The 25617-nt window shown below is 37.3% G+C and overlaps 1 protein-coding gene across 1 annotated transcript in view; it reads left to right on the top strand.

Moving 5' to 3' along the window:
* LOC118804881 (protein shisa-8) overlaps nucleotides 1-25617 on the top strand; it is a 101123-nt gene that overhangs the window by 35889 nt on the left and 39617 nt on the right. Inside the window, exon 2 of the mRNA XM_036565495.1 lies at nucleotides 17946-18061. Within this exon, the coding sequence (XP_036421388.1) occupies nucleotides 17946-18061 (116 nt within the window). The remainder of the gene's footprint in view (nucleotides 1-17945; nucleotides 18062-25617) is intronic.

Genomic DNA, 25617 nt, shown 5'->3' on the forward strand with positions numbered 1-25617 from the left:
CCTTTACATAATATGAATATTTTTATGATTAATGAACCACTAGAAATGGTCCAAAAGGCACCCAAATCTCACTGAGTTTACATACATTAAAGTTTTAAAGTGTTTTTTTTAGTTTTTTAACAATAATAGAATATCCTAAAACATATATATATGGAATGTAAGTAACATGTCTGATCAATATGTATATGCAACTGGCCAAAACTGTAATGATGCTTCTCAAAAGCTGTCAAAGCAAACTCTGTAAAAACTTTTGACTAGTATTATTCAAAGCCCACTAAACATACTTGTTTATGCAGCTGTAGTTCAAGAAATTCAGTTGTGGAATAATTAACAATTACCATTTTAATTTGTACTTTACTCAGACTGAAGGAAAGAAGGGAAGCGAGTAACAGAATGCAAAATGCATTTCTGTTGGCATTGTATCTAAAACTACTTTAAAATTATTATTTAATGAAGTATGAATATGAAGTATTTCAGTTAAGAATCTTTCAGTAAGACTAAAAATAACATGGGAAAAAGGACAATCTTTTTGTGCTTGTCTCCCTTTGGGGCCCTCAGAATAATCCTAATCTACCCAAACATCACTTATCGCCACCAACACACCTTGTATGCTGTATGAATAACTCATATGTGTTATATTAGAGCAGCAAATATATCAAATAAACAGTGTGCAAAAGATTTTAACAACCTTAGCAAAAAATAGCTTGTTTGTATCCACAGGCTGTGTGTGTGTGTTTGCCAAACACACATTTGTTTATGACAGGATCACTCACTGTGCTGAGACAGTGCCAGCAGAGCTGTTATTATGCTGCCAGCCTGCATTCCTGTGTGTATTCCCTCAATAGATTCAGCAGTGTCTCTGTGTTGGAGGTGTTGCCAAATTGCAGATATTAATGGTAAATTATGGTGACATACTTTTTTCAAAAGTCTCTGAATTTGATTCATTTAGAAGAAAACATCCATATCTTGGATCTAATCTCTTCTTTAGTCTTCTTTGTGTGGACAGACAGGATGTTATTATAGTTAAACTATATAATAATTATTAACAACACTAATTATTTTACATTCTTAACTAATTTTTCAAGTTTAAATGCAGCAAACTACTAAAAATCTGCTAATTTTAATGTAAAGTAATTTTATATCTAAATAATTAAAAACAAATATTTGTGTTGTGTGCAAAAAGTTTGGACACCCTACTAAGTCAGAGCTCACCCTTTTGGCAGATATCACAGCTTGCAAATGCTTTTTGTAGCCAGCTAGGAGTCTCTGTGTTCTTTTTTGTAGAAATTTTCACCCACTCTTGCTCCAAGTTCTGTGATAATTTTGGGTCGTCTTGCATGCACAGCATGTTCTAATCAAAGATGAGGGGACTGTGAAAGCTACTAAAAAGCTTTAGGTTTTTGGAATTAGTTAATGGTGGATCTTGAAGTGTTTTGGATCATTATCCTGTTGTAGAAGCCAGCCTCTTTCAGCTTCATCTTCTTGACTGTCAGATTTGCTTTCAGAATTTGCTGAAATTTAGAGGAATCTAATCTTTCATCTACCACACAGTGCATTAATAGATCCAATGCACTGTACGGTAGATGCCGCTTCTTTTTTCTTCAAGCGTAACTCAGATGACAGCCAAGCAGTTCTACGTGTTTCCAAAATGCCTTGGTATCTGTCTAGAAGCTGTTTTGTACACTTCAGATGGCAACTTCTGTCAATCTTGCCTTGAGGTCACAGGTAAGGTTCCCTTCTTATGACTCGTCCATGCAGACCATGTTTGTGCAAGTAACACTGCAGGATAGAATAGTGCGCCACCATTCCACTGTCAGTTAAGCCTTCCTGTAAGTCGTTTGATGTCATATGGGTGTTTCGCTTTGCCTTCTTGGCCAGCATACAAGCAGTTCCATCAGAGAATATTCTTGATCTTCCTGATCTTGCAATTTCTTAAAATTTTGGACAGTGGAAATTGTGAGCTGGATGTGTTTTGCTATCTTTTGCTCTTGCTTTATAGGCATTAATTAAGCTGCTTAGAGGAGCCCATGTTTGTTGAATGTTAGCAGAAAGTTTGAAGAGTCAGAGAATTTATTACAGTCTGGAATTGTCATCAGCTGATATCTTGACTTGTCTAACCAGCCATGAGGAATCAATTAAGGCCTAAGCAGTTAATTTTTAAGCCTTTACAACTGGAAGGGTATCCAACTTTTTGCACATTACTTTTTACTATTTAAGTTGATTAATTGATTAACTGTGCATTAATATTTGCAGAAAAATATATATTTTTTAATGTTTGTCACAGATCGTGTTTACTTCTTCTCACAAAAACCAACAAAAAATTAATTTGGCCAGGGGTGCTCAAACTGTTTGATACAACTGCTAATATGACATGTACACTCATTATTCAGCCACTGTTGCACTCTTGAAAATTGAAAACTATGGAAAATTCATTGTTCAAGTTCATTGTGAAGATTTTATTTACACAATAAAATTGTTATTGAATTAAAAGTGATAAATACATTCTGATGAGGCTTATTTAGTCCACTCAAAAAATTGTGCTGCTTTTTAAATGGAAATATCTTTCTTTAGGGTCATGTGATTAATTTACAATTAACTATACAAAGCAATACAGTTCATAGAAAATAATTCATTTATTTGTTAGTCTTAGGTTATACATGTTTTTATTGATTTAAGGACACTATAATATTGGACAGATCAACACGCTTCGAGGAGAACACCAATAGCCAATTCTGTTACGTCAATTATCAGACACCCACACTAGCTAGCAATGTGCTGGGTGATAGAGTGAGGAGGAAGGCTATCCTACCCACCCTCTTGGACATGGCTATCCAATTGGGGGTCGAACTTGTGATCTTGCGATGAAGAATGATTCTGTAATTAATGCTAATTACATGATACTGTAGCTTTTTAAATTCACAACAGTTCTCAGTAAAATGTTGTAAATTTACAACAGCCCTACTGTGAATAGAAGTTACAGAGAAATACTATTTTTGCATGATTAAACTATTATTTACAACAGTGTTTTACTATGTAACAAGCACAGCATGCACAAAGCGTGACACTATAGCATATACAACCCATTTCCAAAAAAGTTGGGACAAAATGCAACGATGTGCAAATCATTCAAACCCAATATTTATTTACAAATAGTACAAAAACAACATATCAAATGTTAAAAAAATTTTATTGTTTTTTGAAAAATATAAACCCATTTTGAATTTGATGCCAGCAACACATTTCAAAAAAGTTGGGACGGGGGCAGGTTTACCACTATGCTGCATCTTCGTCTTTTTACAGCACCCCGTAAGTGTTTGGAAGCTGAGGAGAACAACTGCTGTAGTTTTGAAAGTGAGATGTTTTCCCGTTCTTACTTGATGTAGGATTTCAGCTGCTCAACAGTTCGGGGTCTCTTCTGTGGTATTTCTAGGTTTATAAAGTGCCATATGTTCGCAGTGGGTGACAGGTCTGGACTGCAGGCAGGCCAGATTAGAACCTGGAAACTTTTACTACAGAACCATGCTGCTGAAATACCTAAAAGTGGTTTGACATTGTCTTGCTGAAATAATCAAGGTGGATGGCAGCATATGTTGCCAAAACCTGTACATTTCATTCAGCATTAATGATGCCTTCAAAAATGTGCCAGTCCCCCATGCCATGTACACTAATGCACCCCTATACCATCATGGATGCTGGTTTTAGAACTGTGCACTGATAACAAGTCTGATGGTTTTTAGCCCGGAGGACACGATGTCCATGATTTCCAAAAAGAATTTAAGATTTTGATTCATCAGACCACAGAACACTTTTCCACTTCGCCTCAGTCCATTTTAAATAAGCCCAGGCCCAGAGAAGGTGGTGGCATTTCTGGATCCTGTTTATATGCGGTTTCTTCTTCACGTTTTAGAGTTCTAACTTGCCTTTGTGGATGCTGTGATGAACTGTTTTCACAGACAGTGGTTTTTGAAATGTTCCTGAGCCCATGCAGTGATTTCCAGTACAGAATCATGTCTGTTTTTAATACAGTGCGACCTGAGCACCCAAAGATCTTGGCTAGCCAATACTGGTTTTCAGCCTTGTCCCTTGTGTTGCCAATTGACCACCAGGTGTTTTTTTTTATTACACAACTTTACCAGCCTTTTGCTGCCCCATCCCAACTTTTTGGAACATGTTGCTGCCATCAAATAAATATAGGGTTTAAAGGATTTGCACATGATAACATTTTGTTTTCATTTACATTTTGCACAGCATACCAATTTTTTGGAAATGGGGTTGTACATACACATAGATGGAAACTGCAAGGACTGCTGGGAATCTCTGCCCCTAGTACTACAATATTTAGAGACAGGCTGCTCAAGACCAGGCAGATTTCCCTGATATGAAAATATCAGAAATCTTTATCCCTCTTTTAACAAGACACTTGATCTGTATCTCAGAATGCACCACTTTGCTGAAGAAGATTACTGCAGGATTTCCACTGTAAATTTACAGCAATTTTTACATGTATCTGCATTCATGGTTTTTACTGAGTGAGGTTGTGTACTGAAAGCAGTATTTAGAGAAAAAGTAAATAGAGATGTAAAAAGGAACATCCCAGCTACAGTTACAATGTGGCATCATGACTGGTTTTTCTTGAGAGTAGGCCCAGGGGAATGACAGGATGTGTTGAGGCATTTCTGAGGAAAATCATTTATATGAGCGTGTCAAACCATAATCTTTCTGCTGTTTGATGCGAGTGCTTCTGTTTAATCTTCCTTGTAGGCTTGATCTACTTGTAGCCTAACTACACCATCCGGTACAGCTCAGAGGAGGATCGATTGGCTTTTGAGTCTTGGTCCCTCTTTGTATTTCTTACTCATGTTTTAAGGACGTTGTTCTTTTTTGAGTCTTGATTCATCTTGGGGTTTTTTCTTATGCTTTGAGGACGTTTTTCTCTTTGAGTACTGATTCCTCTTGGAGGCTTTTCCTTATGCTCTGAGGATTTTTTCCCTTTGAGTCTTGATTCCTCTTGGTGGTTTTTTTCTTATGCCCTGAGGAAGTTTTTCCTTTGGAGTCTTGATTCCGCTTGGTGGTTTTTCCTTATGCTCTGAAAAGTTTTTCCTTTTGAGTCTTGGTCCTTCTTGGTGTTTCTTCGTCATGTTCTAAGGAAGTTGTTGCTTTTGAGTCTTAGTTCCACTTGGTGTTTCTTTGTCATGTTCTAAGGAAGTTGTTCCTTTTCAGTATTGGTTCCTCTTGGTGGTTCTTCAGCATGTTCTGAAGAAGTTGTATCTTTTGAGTCTTGGTTCCTCTTGGTGTTTTTTCCTCATGCTCTGAGGACATTTTTCCCTTTAAGTCTTGATTCCCCTTCATGTTTCTTCCTCTTGCTTTTATGGAGATTTTCTTTTTGAGCAAAAGCTCCTAGTGGTTCCTCCCTGTGCTCTTAGAGAGTTTTTCCTTTTTAGTCTCAGTTCCTTTCAGTGCTTCATCTTGCTCAGTTGTTCTTCATGCAATTTCTTATTTTCTCCTCTTGAGTCTTGGTTCCTCTACATGTTAATGCTCTTACAGAGATCCTGTTTTTGAGTCTCAGCTCCTCTCAGTGGTTCTTCCCTATGCTCAGAGAGTTCTTTCTGTCTCCCTCAGCAAAGCTAATTAGAGAACTACTCTATGGTGGCGGGTTAAAACTAGTTTGGGATGATAATTAATGTAGAAAGAGCTTTACTAATGAAAAAATAAACTACAAAAAGAGAGACTTTCCTTAGCCTGGGTCTACAAATGCCCAGCCAGAATCACCTATTTATACCCTTAAATCATTCAGTCAGTGTTTAGATGGTAGAAAAATATCTGCTGAATAACACACACACACACACACACACACACATTCTCATGGTAGAGCCCAGAACAGATGAAGCTGCAGGCCTTGATGCAGTGACTGACGTCAAGAATGCATCGAATGTGTCATCGCACAACCACTCACATACATTCTCTCTCTCTCTCTCTCTCTCTCTCTCTCTCACATACACACACACACACATGTGTAAACACAGAAAGATTGTGCTGAGGGCAACTATTTGGCAGCTGTCACCATCAGTGTAAACTCTATAGAGAATGTGTGTAGGCGGGAGGGGACACATTTTTGGCTGCTGTGTGTTGTGATCCCTGTTTGGAAACCTAAATAAAATCAAACACACACACTTTTCCCAATTGAGTCTCAATTAGCCCTTTGGCTGGCCATGATGCTAATGGGTAATTATGCACTCTGTAGTGTCCCAGCGCAGAAGCTGTTATAAAGTCCTTGTGTTTTAAGTGTGACTTGAAGCGTCTGCTTTGCTCTCTAGAGCTTTCGATTTTTCTGAAGTTTCTATTTAGAGGGCCTGCAGATAAAGCTAGCAAGACTAATAGACATGTGCTTGCTTGGAACAACAGTAGCTTTCCTTTTTAAAGGTTGGCCTGGCCAAGAAATGATAATGATAATATTGTAATTATTATTATTATTATTATTATTATTACTATTATTAGAGGAGGCAGTAGTTCTTTTCGTGATTTTGGAACAAAATGGTGTTGGACCGGTGGATTTTGACTGTCACATCTCCCATTGCATTGCTCCAACCACATCATCAAAGGTGCTATCATTTCCGACCACCAGTTTAGCTAATGGGCTAATTGTGTACAGCAAAATTAGCAGTATGTTGTCTTTATGCTGTTTAATAGCACCTGCGTCAAAACAAAAATGGGGCCACCAAAACTGTCCCCATCAGATAAACCAAAGACATATTTACAGCCAATATGGTGAAACATTTCAATAAAATGGACATGAAGTGTTGTGGCTCCTGAAGCGAATTGATTTTGTTGAAACTGGCTCTTGTTAACATTTGGGTGGCCGACCCCTGAGTACTTTCATCTGAAAAAAAAAGATGTTTCTGTCCTTCCTTCCACTGTAAGAAGACAATTCTTCGGGTCTAAAAGCTGTTAGATGTTACTGGGATATGTAAATAGATAAAAAGAAGAACATTTGCACATCAAAAAGAAAAAAAAAACATCATTGAATATGTTTGGGATTATGTGGATCGTGAAAAGCAGAAAATGCAACCAGCTTCTAAGACTGAACTTTAGAGGTGTGGAAAAATATTGCTGCTGGTTTCTTTGAAAAACTCAAAGCATGTCTCCTAAAAAGAACAGTAGCTATAATGAAGGTGAAGGTTGAACACACAAAAAACTGAAAAAAAATTTTATGGTAAATATGTTTTCTGCTGTTTCCCTGATGCTGAGAAATGAAAAACTTAAATGCCCTTTCAAATGAAGGGTGGTCTCTGATGTTTGCACAGTACTGTACATCATTGGTCATATCACATAGCCCCACTTTCAGGCTTGATTAGCTCTGGAGAGATTTCGTGAGGCCTGTGCTAAAATATGACGGCTAATTACAGACCACATGCCTAGTGATGAATAGGCCACACACTGAGAACAGTTCAGCTCTATTAGAGATCACACACACACACACACACACACACACACAATAATACATCATTTAGAATAACAGACATGCATACAATGAAATCTCCTTCAGACTCTTTTTCACACGCACACACTCACACTTGCCCTTCTGAAAGTGCGATTAGAGATAATTTGCCATCCATAAGCGACTGAATGATCTCTGATTGCTTTGCTGAAGTGAACGGATGGGCACTTGGAAGAGCAGAAAAAAGGCTCTGGAAATAATCACCATTCATATTTAATCACTGAGCAGAGAAAAGCTGCTGTGCAGCAATTTTTGAAGGCAATTTAATTTGTGACTGTTATCAATTAACACAGCTGGCTAGTTCAGAGGAGATGGGGGAGCGTGAAGCAAGAGGACGTCTTTGAGAACTTGTTGTTCTCATCTCTGTTAATTGCAACAGTTTTCAAGTGTTTTAAAATGCTTTTTAATGATTTATTTAGCATTCTTCCATTAGCCATTCTCAGTTCCTGATGTACAAGGTTTCCTCCCTTTCAACAAAAGGAGATTTGTGTGTGTTCATGTGGTTGGACATTTTTAGGCCAATCCAAAGACTTTTACAATTGATCAGAGATTATGTATGTATGATCAGTGAGCTGTTAGCATTACCTAGCTACATTAGCCCTGTAGCTCTAGAAAACTAAAAAACTAAAGAAGCAAACTTTAAACACCAAAATGTCTTGGCTGATCTAATTTTGGAGAAAAGTTTTGTGAATTTGCTTTTTTGCTAAACTACCACTTGGAGATTGTTTACCCTTTACTGCATGATCTCAAAATAGCTCTAATCAAGGAGGATGAAGATCCACACTTCTGCTGTGACAGTTAGTCTTGTCCACGATGCCAGACCACCAAATCGTGGGGATACATTGCTTTTTCACCGAGCTAAGAAAAAATCCATACCGTCGCTGCCCTTACTGTACCTTTAACTTTATTAACTTTCAGGGCTTGCAAGCAAAAACTGTCATTTGGAGCCACCTGTCCAAACCTGAAACAGATGGAGAGCTAAACTATTAATTAACTCTCTAAGGCCCCTGTGACACATAAGCCTTGAAAGCCTCTCTTCTTAATTTTGGTTTAATTATTTCCTACTCGTAGTACATTAAATAAAGCAGGGTTAAAGGTGCAGATTCTAAACTTACATTTATACCACATCTGTGTTTGTAAGTAGATTGGGACATATTATGATTTAAATTTGATGTAAAGTTACTGTCTTGTTTTGTGGAAAGAATAATTATCTTTTTAGAAATTTGCCATGTTTTTGTCTACTGGCGCAACTACTGCAGATAGTTTTTCAAAATTTGGTTCAAAATGCTCTAGTGTAAACTCTTCAGGAAGGTAGCTCTCCAGGACCATGGTTGGAGACCAATGCTCTTTTGTAAAGCCTTCTCAGAATAGAGGACCTTTGATAAATTCTAGTAACTCAATAAAAGGCACATTTTAGCCTGGAAGTGGTAACCGCACTGCTGCTGCTGTACTGCTTTCAATGCACTCCTGCATTAATCAGTGAAGCCTTTCATACCAATAAATAGGTCTTCATCACATCCCCCATTCTGTCTTTTCTTGATTTTTTTTATAATAATGGCTTAATAATATTATAGATATGTTTTTAAAAAAAAAAAATTAATAATGGGATCACTTAAACTTGTCTTTTCATTCCAAACCCCACTACAATGTAGCCTAACTTTGCCAGTGTGCCTACACACAGGCTGTCATAATCAACATACTACTTTAATAAATAGTATGTTCAAAATAGCAATGGCACCACTGGTAGTGAACTAATTTGACATGCTATTTACTACAGCTCCAGAACACACCCGCCCCACAATAGAAAACTGAAAAGGAAATGAATGAGAAAGAGAAGTACAATGACAGGGCAGCACGTCTGTCTACTGCAACAAATGGAACCCATTTAGAAGACATTCTAATGTTCCATTAGTGCTGGAGAGACCATTAGAGACAAATCCGAGTCAAGGCTGAGACCTGGACACAGCAAGTAGGATTCAAGATCAATCCTTTGTAGTAGGCGAGTATGAGTCAAGACCAAGATCAAGAATGGCCAATGCTGCTTTTTTTCCGAATAAAAAATGTCTGTATGTAGCACCAAAAAGGGGTTTTCTATTGTTACAAGCTTGACATTGTAACAGTAGAGGAACCCTTTTTGCTGCTATATAGAAACATTTTAAAATAGGTTCTATACAGAACCATATACAATATGGTACATTCCCAACAACTGAAGAACCATTTCACCACACAAAGAACTATTTAAGCATGAAATGGTTCTGTATAGAACTCATGGTTCCAAATAAAACCATTCCCTTTACTAAAGAACTCTTGAAAAACCATCTTTTTTAAGAGTGTACTTAAGCACCTGTAGAGCATTGGTTGCTTGGCTCAAGCGTGTTAGAAGCTGTAAGAGAACTATACACAAACACATTGGGATAGTGTTCAGGACAGGACTGAGAATCTCCAGATTGAGGCTTCAGCAGAGAGAAAGAAGAAGGAATGTGTGATTAGCCTATTTTGCGGAAATCTTTGTCACACTTTTTGAGGATACTCTCAAGTTTCACCCTAAAACTTTCCCTCCCATCTGCTGACTCATTGCAGTAAAGCGTGACTTAAGCATTCCTAGTTATCTTTTATTCATTAATCAATTCATTCCCCCTTGTGATTGCTGCACGCAAGCTTGTTTAAAATTAGCAAAATCTCTGCAAGTTATGCTAACGTCTTTGGACCTCTTGGTTAAGAGAGTTATTTTTGAGGCCTGAATAGTCAGAGCTTTTGTAAAATCATGGCTCCTCCTTTCTGAGCCCTCTAAGCATTTACAGCTCAGAGGCCTAAAATATTTAGAGGATACTTTGCCCCCAAAATGCTATCTTGGATAACAGTAGATGTAAGCTAGCATTATCAGGGTGAAGTATTTTTTAATATTTTAGTCTTAGGGCCTGGAATGGTGGAGTCATCTGTTCACAGAGGCTCAGACTATCCCTTATCTAAAATAACAAGGGATGTAATATGTTAGCATAGTTTTCAGTGATTCATTTGTGTTGAGAAAAGCTTGCATACAAGAGTCAAGGGGGGAACCAGGAATGCATTAGTCATGGTTTACTTCTGTGAGTCATAAAGTGGAAGGAACAAAAAAAAGCAAACGCACATTCACTGCTGCACGTTAGCATTTTTGGGTAAGAAAGTCCTTTAAATCAGCGTATACTAAGTCAGAAATCTTTTACTGATTAAAACTCTTAGTCAGAGATGATCCATTGCATATTGATGTCAATCATACATTGTAAAATGTAATCTATGTTGTAAAAACATCAAAGAACTTTCCCAGGAAAATTTCAATCTTTCTATTTAAAATTTCAAGTTTTTCTTCCAAATGTGTTCAAATATAGTCTTTCTGTACTAAAGGAATGTTCAGACAATACCTTCAAACTGTCTCAAGTAGGCCTGGGCAATAGATAATGTAATCAGATATCACTGATGATTAGCAAGTAACCTTATAGCGATGTGTAAATGGTGATAATCATCATTTTGGGAAAATAACTGACAACTGAACTAATTTACCATTAAACAGCTTGTAAATATGTTGGAAAATTGGGGTTCACATTCCTTTACAAAGTGTGTGGTGGCCCCAGTAATCTTTCTTTTCTGTTGAGAGAGAGAGAACGAGAGAGAGAGGTTTGAGTTCGTGAAACTGTAAATAAATGTTGACGTGCTTTGGAACTTCAGCTTTCTTCATTGTGACTTGCTGCAGTACAAACAATCAAGCTAATGTGACTTTGTATTACCCCAGGGCAGCTAGCTCTAACTCACTGATACCCGTCTACCCTGGCTGGGGAAAAAGATCAGAAAAAGGTAATAAAGTATATTTAATAATATGTGCACATAATGTTTTATTCATTCTTACTGTTAAAACAGAGTGATAATGGAGCCTTTTAAAGGCTATGGTAGAGTAAATTCCTCACTGTGTTTGTTTTACTGAGTAAAATTTAGAGTATTTCCCTTTCAGCTTAAGTGTCCCAGTGGTTACCTGAATTATGAAAACGGTGCTATAACAATGAAAATGTCTTGTTTTTAATGTGTAAAGTGTGTCGACATAGCTTTGGAAACCACTTGCAGTCTGAAGCTTCTCCAGCGGAAAGTGCTATTAGCATGAAAGCTGTCATGGATCTGCACCAGAAGAAGCTTTCTAATGCACACGTTCACAGTAACGTCTGTTGAAACAACAAACAAAAGATGTCAGGTTGCTCTGTATTATATTATTTAATATGTGGTCTTAGAGATCAAATTTTCATTAAAAAGGTTAAAAAATAGAATGGAAAGCTGCAGTGCACTACATGTCTTTGTTGGGGGTGGGGAGGTAGGGGGTGATATAATCACTAATTATTTATTTTTTTTAACAAGAAAATATTGTCCTAATTATTTTTTAGATATTGCCCAGGCCTACTCTGACGTGTGCTTCTTTTCATTGTTGTCAATGAAGCAACACAAACTATGACTTAAAAGCATTCCTCTTTCCAGGGTGCTTCACATTATTAAACCATGTATTTAAGTTGTAAAATTTCAACTTTTATGTTGGGCTAATAAGAAGAGTGCACTTCATACTCAAAAAGGCGTGGTCTGAATGCCCTATAACTGTTGTATTTAGCTCTACGAAACCTAGATTGACTTCTACCAACTTTAGTGCTAACTGTTAGCTTTATTACTATTAGGGTGAACTCTTAGCTTTGCTAACTCTATGGCTAACTCTTAGCTCTGCTAATTTTAGGGTTAACTAAGAATATTGCTATGTTTTGGGCTAATTCTTAGCCATACTAACACTATGGCTGACTGTTATCCGTGCTAACACTAGGGCTAACTCTTATTCCTACGAACTCCAGGGCTAACTCTAGACCTACTAACACTAGGGCTAACTCTTAGTCCTATGAACTCCAGGGCTAACTCTTATCCTACTAACTTAAGGGCTAAATCTAGCCTTACTAGCTTTAGGGCTACTAACTTCAGGACTAACTCTAGCCTTTCTTACTCTAGGGCTAACTCTAATGCTAACTTTAATTTCATACTACCCTCATTAATAAGGGAATAATTCTAATCCTACAAAAGAGTGAAAACGTACCATACTGAATTTACCTGATTCACACATTTTTTTCAGTTTAAATAAAATATATAACACCAAAACAATTTTGTCGTTCAGTTTACTTTTGGCAATAATTATGTTGATGTAATAGATTTTATTGTTACAAATTATGTACACATGTGAATCAAGTAAATTCAGTGCATCACACTTTTCAGTACAGCATATGTCAACAGAAGGTTCTTATAAAGGGAAAAGCCTGCCTAAGGAAAGTCTTCCAAGTGCTCTGCTTTTCTAGTGCTGGTCAAAGTATTTGAACAGCAACCAAGAAATATCAGAGATTTGTAACATTTGCCTGGGTGCAGTGTCATTCCTCAGTGAAAACCCCTACCAGTCTCTTTTGAATGATTCAGATTGCCGTTTGAAAGCAGGCTGGGCATCACATCCAATCCCCACTCAACCCAAGTCCAATCTTCAGTCCCTTTGTCCAGTGAGACCATGTTTGATCTGACTGGCGGGAGGGTTTGGCAGTTTGTTAAAGTTTGTTGAGCACATTCTCTGATGCCAGTTGGCAGATGGAAAGAAGAAAGAGAGATGAGAACGAGAGCTGAGTGTTAGGGCAAAACTTCAGTCATTCAGAGAGCTTGGCAGTAACTTTGGTTCTTTTGGGTCTTATCGTAGAACAAACAGACCCTTATAGCATGCCTCAGTCCAATGCTCTTGGCAAACATTGCTTGGGAATGCATATCTCAGGGATTCATCCTGGCCTGATTCTAGAGCTGCAGAAGCAGAGAGGAAAAGACTGTGGTAGCATGAAACAGTGGTTCCTAGTTCTGGAGTACTCATTAGCTCATTAGCCTCATTAGCTCATTAGCCCTTAAACCTGCATTATACTACTTGCTGCAAGGGTCCTTATTCAAAAATCATTTGAACTACACTGTGTTGCAGAAGAACCTAGCATTAGCTAGCCTATAGCTACAAAATGCTGGTCAGCTGGCTACTACCTTGATGTTCCAGAAGGCAAAATAAACTCTACTTTATACCTATCATAATAATATTCCTCATCTTCAAGGTTTGACTCATTTTCTCTGGGTCTTTTAACCATCCAATTCGTTGAAAACATTCTTTTCTCCTCCTTGATCTTCACTTTGAGTCTTTATTTTCTTTTTTCAGGTCACAAATATTCTTCCATGTTTTCAGAATGTGTACCCTATATTTTAATTTAAATTTCCCAATATATACAATCTGAGATTTCAAAATAAGTAATTTGCCATTTTTATAGCTATTGACAGTTCATTAACAGAGATACAAATGACAGAAAACATGTTGCAGAACTGAATGCTAGATTGACAGAGTGGAAGGACTATAGACTTCCAAAGAGATTATAACCCTGTTGTGTTGTGGTAATATGGGCTGCTACACTAATGACAAATGATTGACTGATTCTAAATATAATTCTATGACAAATCCATAAATGTGTATTGTCTAAGGTGTGTATTGTCTAAGTGTAAAGGACACAGTGATCTAACCAAGCCAATCTACACAGGTCATTTTGTTGATATTTTTTCTATTGACCAACATTCTTTCTCAAGAAGTAGTCAGAGTGAACTGAGCACAGGGTTGAAAAATTACTTTAAAATGTATTCCTGTAAAGATTACTGATAATTTGATGAATTAAACCATCAAATTACTTTGGGGTTACCTTTTAAGGTCACATAATCAAATACAGACAAGAGAACAACAGTGATTTAGCAACGTAATTTAGATAGAATACAAAACAAGCAGGAAAACTGCACTGTTTTATGAAACAAAATGATATAGGTGACATATAATTGTGTGCACTTTATGTGTATTTCCATGTGTATGTAGACCTGGGCCCACCCAGATTGATCTTTGGCCTATCATTTCCATCGCTGACCTTACTGTGTTATGGCCAATCAAATATTATGCTCTCTGCCAATCTTTGCCTTCTTTCTAAGCCCTCCAACACTAATTAACTACCATTGCTATCTGCCATTGTCTCAAGCATTCAGTTCATTATCAACATGCAAGTATTTGAATCTGAAGCTCCAGCTGTAGCTGAAGATGTTTGAAGGTGACATTCCATCCTGTAGAGTATTTTGTTTTTTCCCCTTTCAAAGCCAAAAATAAATTCAAAACAATGTCATCATCAGTTTTTTGCGAATTTGGTACTTGCAGTACTCTTTTACTACAAAAATTGTCATGAACTTGACATAAAAATGTCAAAGGAAGTACCTAAAGTTGCTTCAGTGTATCGAGTCATCACAGGTAAGACATAAATGCACCATAAACATTGTTTATGTCTAACTTGCCAGTATGCTTTGCCTATGATAATAAGGTTTAGGAAAGGTTTAGATTTTAAGGTTTAGATTTTAAGTTTGCTCTGTTGTTTTACTTGTTTGCACGTTTCAGCTCTCTGATTGTATCTCAGTCATATTGTCTTCTTTGAGTCCACTCACTGTGCCAATATTCTTTAGCCTAGGAGGATTAAATTTAGGTTTTGTAGTTTGCTGTGTTGCTTTTCCTCATCTTTGTACTTCTCAGTTCTGTGATAACTCATCATATTGGGCAAATGTGCCTGTGGTGAGAGGATGCATGCTTTAAAGGATGTTACAGTGTTGGTTGTATTTATGTGAATCCAGTTTTCTGGTTGATTGCTATTGTTTATCACCATTGGAATATGTACGGTGATGACTGCATTGCTGTCAGGAATATGCTAAAGCCTGATGTAATGACATTGTGGGATATTATAGTGTTTGCATATTGTATCTACCAAGGTGGTGTATGCACTTTTTTCACATTCCTACCCAGTAATTTATTCATTGCCTACGCCACTGGGCACTATCTTAGTGGTGATAATTGGATCAGGAAAGGCTGAAGGTTTAGGCCACGGAGAACGAAAATCAGAAGTGCTATGTAGGAGTGGTTTGAATGTAATCCTGCTAGTAACCATCCTATTTTTGTCTCATTTCTTTTTTCTTTCTGTAAATTCCCTGAAATGGAATACAGTACACTTCTTTTTGTACTTACGTATTGCCGTTATATGCATTCTGTTTCTTTTTAATAGAATATATGCCAGAGCACATCTACACTCAAGCTTCACAAATAAGGTTCTTTGGAGTAATGCCATAGAAAAAAACACTTCTAGTTCCATAAAGAACTTTTCAACGGATTGTTCTTCACAGAATCATCATTCTAAAGCTTCTATACCAATTAAAGTTTTTTCCTGTGCAACCTTTTTTCCTATATTTTTTTTCCTGTGCTAGTTGTGATACATTACGTAAGCTTGGTAGGTAATTTAGTTATGAGATGTGACATTAAAAAACTGATAGATGGGGCCTGAGGGGTGGAGGGGTGAAATGTCAGTGGGACGTTGCTGCAGTGTTGGGAAATGAGGGATGATGTGGTCCTGAGGCTTTATGAAGGATCAGAGTGACAGCAGCTTGGGAGGGAGGCTAGCGTTGCCATGGAGAGGCTGACAGATTGGACACAAGAGATCAACGGAAAGTAAACAAAGCCAAAGCATGAAAAAGAAAACTCACAAAGATCTCATAAACGCATCCCCCAGCAACAAAAAGGAGAAAGCCAATACGATTGGAAAGCACCAAGATAAAGAATGCAGAGGAGAAATAGAAGAAAGAAAGAGAGAATAAAGAACAAAAAAGAAAGACAGAAGAAAGGAAGTAAAGAATCAGATCATACACGGTGCCAGTGTTGCATTGGCTCAGCTATCCACCACAGATGATGTTTTATTAATGCAAAGCTTTAGGATTCGCAAGTGTTACTGATGATGTTTGAAAATATTTACAGTAGGCAGTGCTAAACTTTACATTTTACAGTAAGCTTGCCAATGTGCAATTTTGTTTACAGTAAATGCTTAATATGTGTAAATCTTTACAGTTACCACCAAAATGGTAATAGTAGGGTGTATTGTGTCCGAGTCCTTACCATAAGCAGCAGTTGAACGTGCTCATGTTGCAAACCTGACTTGGTCAAACAGGTTTTGTGGTTCTCGCTCAATGTCATGTCAGGGTTTGACTACTGCAACTGATTGTAGCATGATGGCTTAGCTTGAAGTTCACTCATGTCATTCTGCTGCTGCATTCCCTTCACTGGCTCGCCTACAAAGCTAAAAATGGACCAGCCCTTCCCTACCTGATGGCAAAGGTCAAATTCAAAGCTCAATCCATGCCTCAAGCCCATCAAGCTTCAAGTACAGCTCGGCTTGAACCACCATCCTTCAGATGCATGGAAGAAAGGCATCAAGCCTTTTCTCTGTCTTTGCACCCAGGAGGTGGAATGAATTGAAGACTGCAATGGACCACAAGTCCCTTGCAGTCCTCAAATGCTGACTGAAGCACCATCTTTTCTTGATGCATTTAAATGAACACTAATCTAGCACTGGAAATGTATTTGTATCAGCACTCTTGTTTCTGGCAGTGCCTTATGTCAAGGGCAGTTGGGAACCTATTTGTACTAGCTACTACACATTCTCTGAGTAGACAACAAAGTTGCTCTGGATAAGAGCATTGTCTAAATGCTGTAAATGTAAGACAACAAAATCATAGCTTATCTTTGCCACAGCCAAGTGTAATAAGAACACCTTTGTGTATTGAAAATGACACTGCCAGTTACGATAAAACATTTGCTCTTTAAAGTAACAGAAAATGTGTTGTTCTTAACTGAACATGGGTTAAAAAAACAATATGTATTATTCTTAATATATCTATTTTGAGAGTATATATATATATATATATATATATATATATATATATATGTACAGTAAACACTGCTGTATGTGAGTGCAAAATTTTAAAGTAAACTGTGCTGACAGTCTGTAAATCTTTACAGTAAGCAGTGTTGATATGTGTAAATGTTTACATTAAGCAGTGCTAATGTGTGATTAAGTAATTGAATCTTTAAAGTAAGCAATGGTAATGGATGTATGTAAATCTTTACAGAAGAGCATTGCTACTGTGTAAATCTTTACAGCAAGCAGTGCTAATGTGTGTAGGTTTTTACTCTATATAGTATTGTTGATTATCAGTCTTCACAGTGAGCAGTGGTAATGTTGATTGGATTTTTTTTACAGTAAAGAGTATACAGTTTTTTTACTGTTAACAGTGTTAATATGGATTAACAGTATTTACAGTATGCAGTGCTGTATTGTTATAAATCTTTACATTAAGCAGCACTGATCAATTAGAATTACATTAAGGCAGTATTGGTGAGGTCACAAAGCCTGGGTTCGGACAAAAAAAAGATCTTTTTACAAGAAGAAGTACTGTTGTTGGTTCTAGACCTTTACTGTGAAAAGTGCTAATGGTGATTAGAATTTCTACAGTAAGCAGTGTTGACTCTGTGTAAATCCTCTCTCTTTAGGACCTTGACAGAGCTGTTGAAGCAGCCTGGGGAGGTAGGGGGTGTGGACAGAGGGGGAGGGCTTCATCCAATTGGATCCAATGGCATCACTGGTCGGTCAATGCGGACCAACAATGGTGAGCGTAAACACCCCCCCCCCCCACCACACACACACACACATGCACACAACTGCTGTGCTTCGGTACCCTTAAACAAATGAATTGCCCTGTGCTTCTGATTGATTTTCTACAGTGACTTAAAGAATGACTTAAAGCCACATCAAGTCTGACTGTCTAATCACTTTCAAGCAGTTTATATCTAGTTTCAAATTTAATGCAAATTAGATATTAAGTAACACTCCCATTACTACTGCTGTGATAATGCTACTTTCTGCTAGTGCCCCAATTGCCATGTAACGTCGGCATCAAGCTAGCGGTGGTGCCCATTAACATATGATAGCTCAACTGTGGATAACTGTGGAGACTTGTTACAGACATTCAGGTAAATTTTTCGCTTTATATGTTATATAATTAAAGTCTTCTTGGAAAAACAGCTACTCACCTTGTAACACGTGTAATTACATAAGAGAAAATATGCTGGTTCAACTACCAAAACTGTGAATCTTGTGAAATTACATAAATAAAAATTGAACTGGATACACATGTGTTATTCCACAAACTGTACTTCTGTAATGCATCTGTAACAGTGAATACATCACCAGTAGTTAGACTGTTGTTGCATGTATTGTTAATGTGTAACTACATAGTTATTAGAAACACATAATACAAAGTGGGACCGTTGTAGTCGAATAGCCAAAACTTAATCAATTAGCTAAATGCCTTCCCTGCATGCATCATTACCATGGCAACCAATGCAGATAAGTTAGCAAATGTGACTACAGTCTGACCATACAAATAGGATTTGGACATTTAGTCTAAAAATCAGATAAAAAATATCTGATTCACCCTCCTGCGTGTACAAAGCCTAAACTAGCTAGCTAGCAATGGTAAAACAGTTGAAGTCAATGAAACATTTTCTTACAATCCAGATGTTTACCCCTGAAAACCTATACTCCATGAAAAAATTACACTCTATCTATGTATCCTAAGAGCTAGTTGGACATACCAAGCTCTACACAGAGGACAGTAAAAAAAATATATACAGTACTGGAGATTGAATTCTTTTGGGCTTTGCTGTTTTTTGATGACTTATTGATGGCCAACACATCTGAATGCTAAAGGTCATGACCTCTGGAACCTTTTGACCTGTGGTCAGTAATGCAAGAGTAATTAATACGCGCTGGTCAGTAACGTAAGCATAATTAATGCGGCTTATGAGAAAATCCCTGCTGCCCGCCTGCTGAATTAAAGGAAGTGGCTTAACAAAGTGCTGCCTCTAATTAAGATATAATTAACTCAAACCAAAGCCAAAACCTGCTGATAGGAAGCCCACAGTCCGTCTGGAGGACAGCTAGAGACACGCTCACACATACGCACACACTTCGCTTGTCATTCATCCTTCCTCTTGTCGTTCATCTTCCTCTCTACACTCCTCCGTGCCCCCTCAGGTTTTAATGAGAGTTTAATGATGAGTTCATTAACACCGGATGGATCACGCTGCAGGAACACACACAAGCCCCTGAGAGACCCATCTGCACACACTCACGCCCATAATAAAGCATACAGTAACACACACACACACACACACATGGGCACGGACGTGAGCGTATACATAGAGCAGTATACACAGGTGAACTCTCCAGGCATGCATTAGTGCACATTAACAGTCACATATACAGATCTCCCCCTGGTCAAATTACATATTTTACATAAGTGACAATAACACATGCTCTACAGAGGACAAACCTAAATTTGGCATTTTATGCAATTTTTACTGCACAACTTCTATTTATTTGCTGATTTTAAAATATTGGAAATAATAAAACATAAAATAACATGCGCCATAACATTTATTCAGCAAATAAACAGTAATTGTGCTGTAAAAAGTGCAGATATGTGCTCTCTGTAAAGGGATGCACTTAAAAAATCAATAAAACGTAGTATGAACTTTTGCATACGGCTGTATTTACACATGAAAATTAGCACTATTAATATTACATGGAGCTCATATATTCAGAATATGTTTTTTGTACTACAACAACCTCACAAATTTATGTTATCAATTTTTGAGTAATATGTTTCACTGTTACCTTCCATTTAGGTAAGAAAAAATCCCCACAAAAGGTTTGGTGAACATGAAACAGCCATCGAATCCTTTTAGTATGTTTAGTTTCAGCTTCATGTTCATCAAAGTATCTCCTATGATGTGAAGAACAGATTTTGTCTAAATAATGATTTAGTTTTCTTTTCCAAACTGTTGTTAAAAAGCATATGTTGAAAGTAGGAATGTCCCAACCGGCTCTTAAGAATCAGGAAGGTCATATTTTAATGGAGTGTTTATTGTCGATTTTTAGCCCAATCCTTTGTTACTGTCGTAGAGATGGTGTAAATGGGCTTTATCCACAACATGTAGAAGTGAGGTGTGTTTTTGTAAGTTAACAAAGAAATCCAATTGTCTGCAGTGTGGAAATAGCTTACTGTGGATAATGAAAACTTATAAGGCCTTGAGCCATATTTCATCTAAACCCTGGCATGGAAAATGTGAGACAGCGGCTATTACACTTCAAGTCTACTTTTTGCCCATTATGCCACCAGAAGGCTGTACCAAATACACTTACTCTGCATTTTTCACTTGTGAGTCATGACAAGCCAAAAATGACACTATAGCAGAAACTTTCTGCTACCTGCTCTGCTTCTGGTTTTAAACCAGCCTTGCAAAACCAGTGGAGGGAGCAGCTACTGTGCATGCATTAAACCAGTATGAAACCAAAGTGTTATACACTTCATATTTTGAGTGGTCATTTTTAGATGAAACAAACATTCAACAGACTCTCAGTAACATTACAAAAACTTATGAGGTTTAGGATTAGGTTTTGGGTTGAGGTTAAGGTTAAGGTTAAGATTAGGGCCAGGGGTAGGGTTAGGGTTGGGTAAGGTTGGGTAAGTTTAGGTTTTGCGTAATGGAAGTAACATATTAACGATACATCTACTTATTGTAAGTAATGTATCAACAGTACATCTACAAGATATTCACTTCAATGTATTCAGATGCTTCACTACTGTTACTTCACTGATATGTTATTGATGTGTTATTGATAATCTAACAGTTTATTAATCATCTACAAAGGACCACTCCAAATAAAGTGTTACCCATATTCTTATTGTTCACATACTGAAAATACAACACCAATTTTTCTGCAGTTTTAATTGGCAATCTAATGGTAATATATGGTGATCAATTTACCTGAATCACATGGTTGTATTAACTATGGAAACGCAAACATGAGATTAGCTCAGTATCGGCTAATACTCAACAATAAAGGACTTGGGACAAAAGAACTGTATTGGGACATCCTAATCTGCACACTTTAGGCCCAAAGTGGGTTAAAACAATTGAAAGAGATAAAGTGTATAAAGTAACAAATATTGACACAAAAAATGACAAACGACAAATAGTAATAATAACTTTTATACATATAAAAATAATACTTTTCTCAAACTTCAGTTTGGAAACTGCTGTTTTATTGTAAACTTTATTTAATGGCTTTTTTGATTGGAAATTAAATCTAAGAAAGGTTAGTCTCTTCCACTGGGATAGGCTTCCATGAACCTCAACACTATCTGGACTAAGCAGATAAAGAAGATGATGATGATGATGATGATGATGAGTCTCTGACTTTTGCACAATACTGTGTGTTCCTCTACATATATTCAAACCCACACACATACACACACACATACATATGCACAACTCCTTGAAGCTTGATGAGGTAGGCAGTAAAAGAGTGAGAGTAAAGATTGAGGATGAAGGGAGAGAAAATGAAGGAATAAAAGAGGCCTATGGCAGATAGAGATAAGAAGGAAATGAGAAGATTGAACTCAATGAATAAAATAGTAGATGGAGAGAGAGAGAGAAAGGAAGACCTAAGGGGACAGATATAGGAGTGTAGAAATTGAGAATTGAAGGCAGGATGAGAGATGAGGACAGGAAGAGAGGTTAAGAGGGAGTGACAGACTGTTAGATGAAAGGTAATGATAGTGGTTAGTAGGGACGGGCGATAGCACAGATTTTCTAGCAATAAATACAAGTACGCTGTTCACCTATTTAGTAAAAAATACTAACAAAAATATGCTATAAATTACCATTAAAAAAAGGAGCCCACAGTTTTAATGCAACAACAATTAAATGTATTTCAGTTACATGAGCTTTAAGAGTTGTTGCTATAACAAATGTTAAAAATTGATGCTAAAAGAATGTAGTATCAGTATTTTTGTGTGTGGATTGATTCTCAAAAGAACATTTCAGTCATGAATCAAATGATAAATCAGTCATAAAGGTGGACAATTGTAAGCTGGTGTGTAGAAATTGTACAACTTATATATCAATAGATGGGCTACAGTCTCTAACTGCACACCAGAAAGGTGGAGCTACCACAAGGGAGAGGTTTTTAATAAAGTGGCCAGTGAAAGTGTAGTTAGGTGTCTTACCTCTGCAGGTACTGGATTGCTATTATTTTTGCGGAGATTCTCATCAAGTATTTTTCTCCACTAAAACAGATCATGGAGACTAAACTGTAAGTCGTACAGACATGAAGTTTGGTTAATAGGTTGTACTCTCTCCCTCTACTGAGGCAGACTAGATATGCCTGAAAAGGCCTGAAGGATGCTCTACAGCCCAGTGTTTTACATTTCAGCCCAGCCCTCCTGATAAGGGATACAGGCATCATTCTGGGTTCTGCTGATTCTTTGGCTCATACCAGAGAAAAAATAATCAAAAAAGACACATCTGGATTTTTTTTTTCAAGTAACTAGTCCTAGGTTTTTCATACAGTAATCACAATGGTGTCACATTATCTGCAAGAATCTGAACCTCAGTATTTATCAATAAAAATATATAGACATTTGCATCAGAGTGTAATTGACTAAAACCGCTGAAAGTCATGAATGTCATGGTCTGATTCCAATGAAACATGAGAGATTGATGTCTTAAAGGATTTTGAAGTAGATTGTCAATTGCATGTTTGTCAAAAGGGCATTATAAAAGCTAAGTAGTTGTTTCTCAGCATCTGTATGTCTGAGAAAGCAGAAATTCTGCATGCTGCATCTTTGAGATTATAGCTGGGGATATAGTGATGTCTGGAATTTGTGGTTGCCATCAGCCAGTCAAATTTCAGGCCTAAGACTGACCATCATCCTGAAACTTGAAATGTTTGTGTAGGTACTCTCAATTATCCCATGAAGTTTCAGTAGAAGACAGTAGTCTAGTATTTAAGTTTATCTCACACTTAATAGCATTTGTGGACATGGATGAAAATACTGTAAATAATTAGCCTAATACCTTTGAAACTACAAGTGTTATCATAAAATGCATTGTACTTACCTTGCCAATTGTTTGAAAACAGCATGATTCAAACTAGGATTTTGATTTTATCTTTACGAAACTAGTTGTAAAATAATATTTGGTCTGTTTATGTAAATGATGTTTGCCACATGCCAGTCATTGTGGTCTAAGAAATGAAAATTGAGATTTAGATTAATCATACTACATTTTCCCAAGATTGACCTTAAGGGGCAATACAGCACACAATTTATTTAAAATAATTGAAAAATACCATTATTTCAGCAAATAAGTAGTGTGTGTCATGTGATTTAGGTTTTGTAGCTGAACAACTTTTTAGTTATTATTAGTTAGTCTGAAATGTGTGTCCAGTATTTTTATCTATATTTTACAAAGTATAAAAATGACTATATAAAGGTCAAAAGATAAAGCTGAAGAAAAGTGTGAATTGTCCCTGATCAACAATAATGACATATGGAGATTTTCTGATAAACCCAGACTCCCTATTATTTATCATGTGCCTGTGAAAAGGCCCCATTCTGACATATTAGGCCTCATTGAGCTCATTAGTACCCAAATACTGCCACTTGCCACTATATTGATTATGAAGGTTCTTTGCATGTTATGAACTGCTCTGGTCAACAGGACTGAAGCATAAACCCAAACCATTTAAAATTTACAGCACCAACTGTGTGTAAAATGATTCATATGTGAACACAACTACTTCAGCAGCAGGACTTTTCACACCAACAGTCAGAGAGACAATGTGCATGTGTGTGCGTGTGATTTAGAAGCATATGTGCGAAGCATGTCCTTGGCAGAGAGTGAGTGTGTGTGTGTGTGTGTGTGTGTGTGTGTGTGTGTGTGCATGTGAGCATGTGAGAGAGAGAGAGCGAGAGAGAGAGAGAGAGAGTCAGGGAGGTGTGCATTAGTCCGTGTATTGAGTACACTGCCATATGTCATCGTATTGGCATTGGCATTGTTTGGCATTTGTGTGTGTGTGTGTGTGTGTGTGTGTGTGTGATGGATAGTTGTATGCAAAAATTTGAACACCCCTGGTCAAACTACGTTTTGTTTGATTTTCTATTTTTTGCTGAGTTTCACATAGATACACACACACACACACACATATATATACTTACAGCAAAGAGACAGAGAGAGAGAGAGAATATATATAATAGCCTAAGGATGATCTATGTATGCATCAGCTGGACTTCTGTGCTGCTGATGGTTTCAGTAAAAGCTCAACACAACATCAACCTCACAGTCTATTCCAGGCTATTATTGCAAGCCAGACTTCACCCTATCATCACCATATCATCAGAGAACGTTGTGCATTTTGTCCCTTAATGTGGCCAAGAACAGCCTACTTTTACAGGAATAGGCCATTTGACTGACATGGAGATCGACCAAAACAGAGTTCCAAAATCCAAGACAGAATCCCAAATTCTAAAACAAAATCCCATATTCCAAAACAGAGCTCCAAAATCCAAAACAGAATCTCAAATTTCAAAACAGAATCCCAAATTCCAAAACAAAATCCAAAATTCCCAAGCAGAATCCCAAAATTCCAAAACAAAATCAGAATGCCACGTTTGTAACCAAAATTCCAAATTACAAAACAGAATCTCAAGTTCTGATAGAGAATTCCCAATTCCAAGCAGAATTCCAAGATGGTTTAGTTGTGGTGAGTGTTTTGTGTGTGTGTGTGTGTGTGTGTGTGTGTGTGTGTGTGTGTGTGCGTGCGTGCATGTACAGCTGACAGGAGACAGCAATGATCATACTGTTCAGGTGGATTACTACACTAATACCTGCTCAAAACATCTAAGGTCTAAGAACGCTGACACACACACACACACACACACACACACACACACACACACACACACACACAGTAACTCTGAGATAATGCTGTTTGTCTGATGATCAGAGATAGCTGTATTGTTCATTTTGCCTCAGGGCACACAGACAGCACACATTTACCTCTGACTGTGTGTGTGTGTGTGTGTGTGTGTGTGTGATGCACTGACACAGTTTCTGGAGCTCAGACTGAGATACTGAGATGTTGCCTTTTTTTAACGGTCTTTCCTTCCTGTGTGTGTTTAGCTCTAGGCAGTGAGGAAGTGTACTAATCAGGAATCATCTCTAAGCTCTCTCTCTCTCTCTCTCTCTCACACACACACACACACACATATGCGCTGTATGAAAGAGGAATCATTAGCATGTTAACACTAAT

The sequence above is a fragment of the Colossoma macropomum genome, unplaced genomic scaffold (genome assembly GCF_904425465.1).
Source record: "Colossoma macropomum unplaced genomic scaffold, Colossoma_macropomum, whole genome shotgun sequence".
Taxonomy (NCBI): domain Eukaryota; kingdom Metazoa; phylum Chordata; class Actinopteri; order Characiformes; family Serrasalmidae; genus Colossoma; species Colossoma macropomum.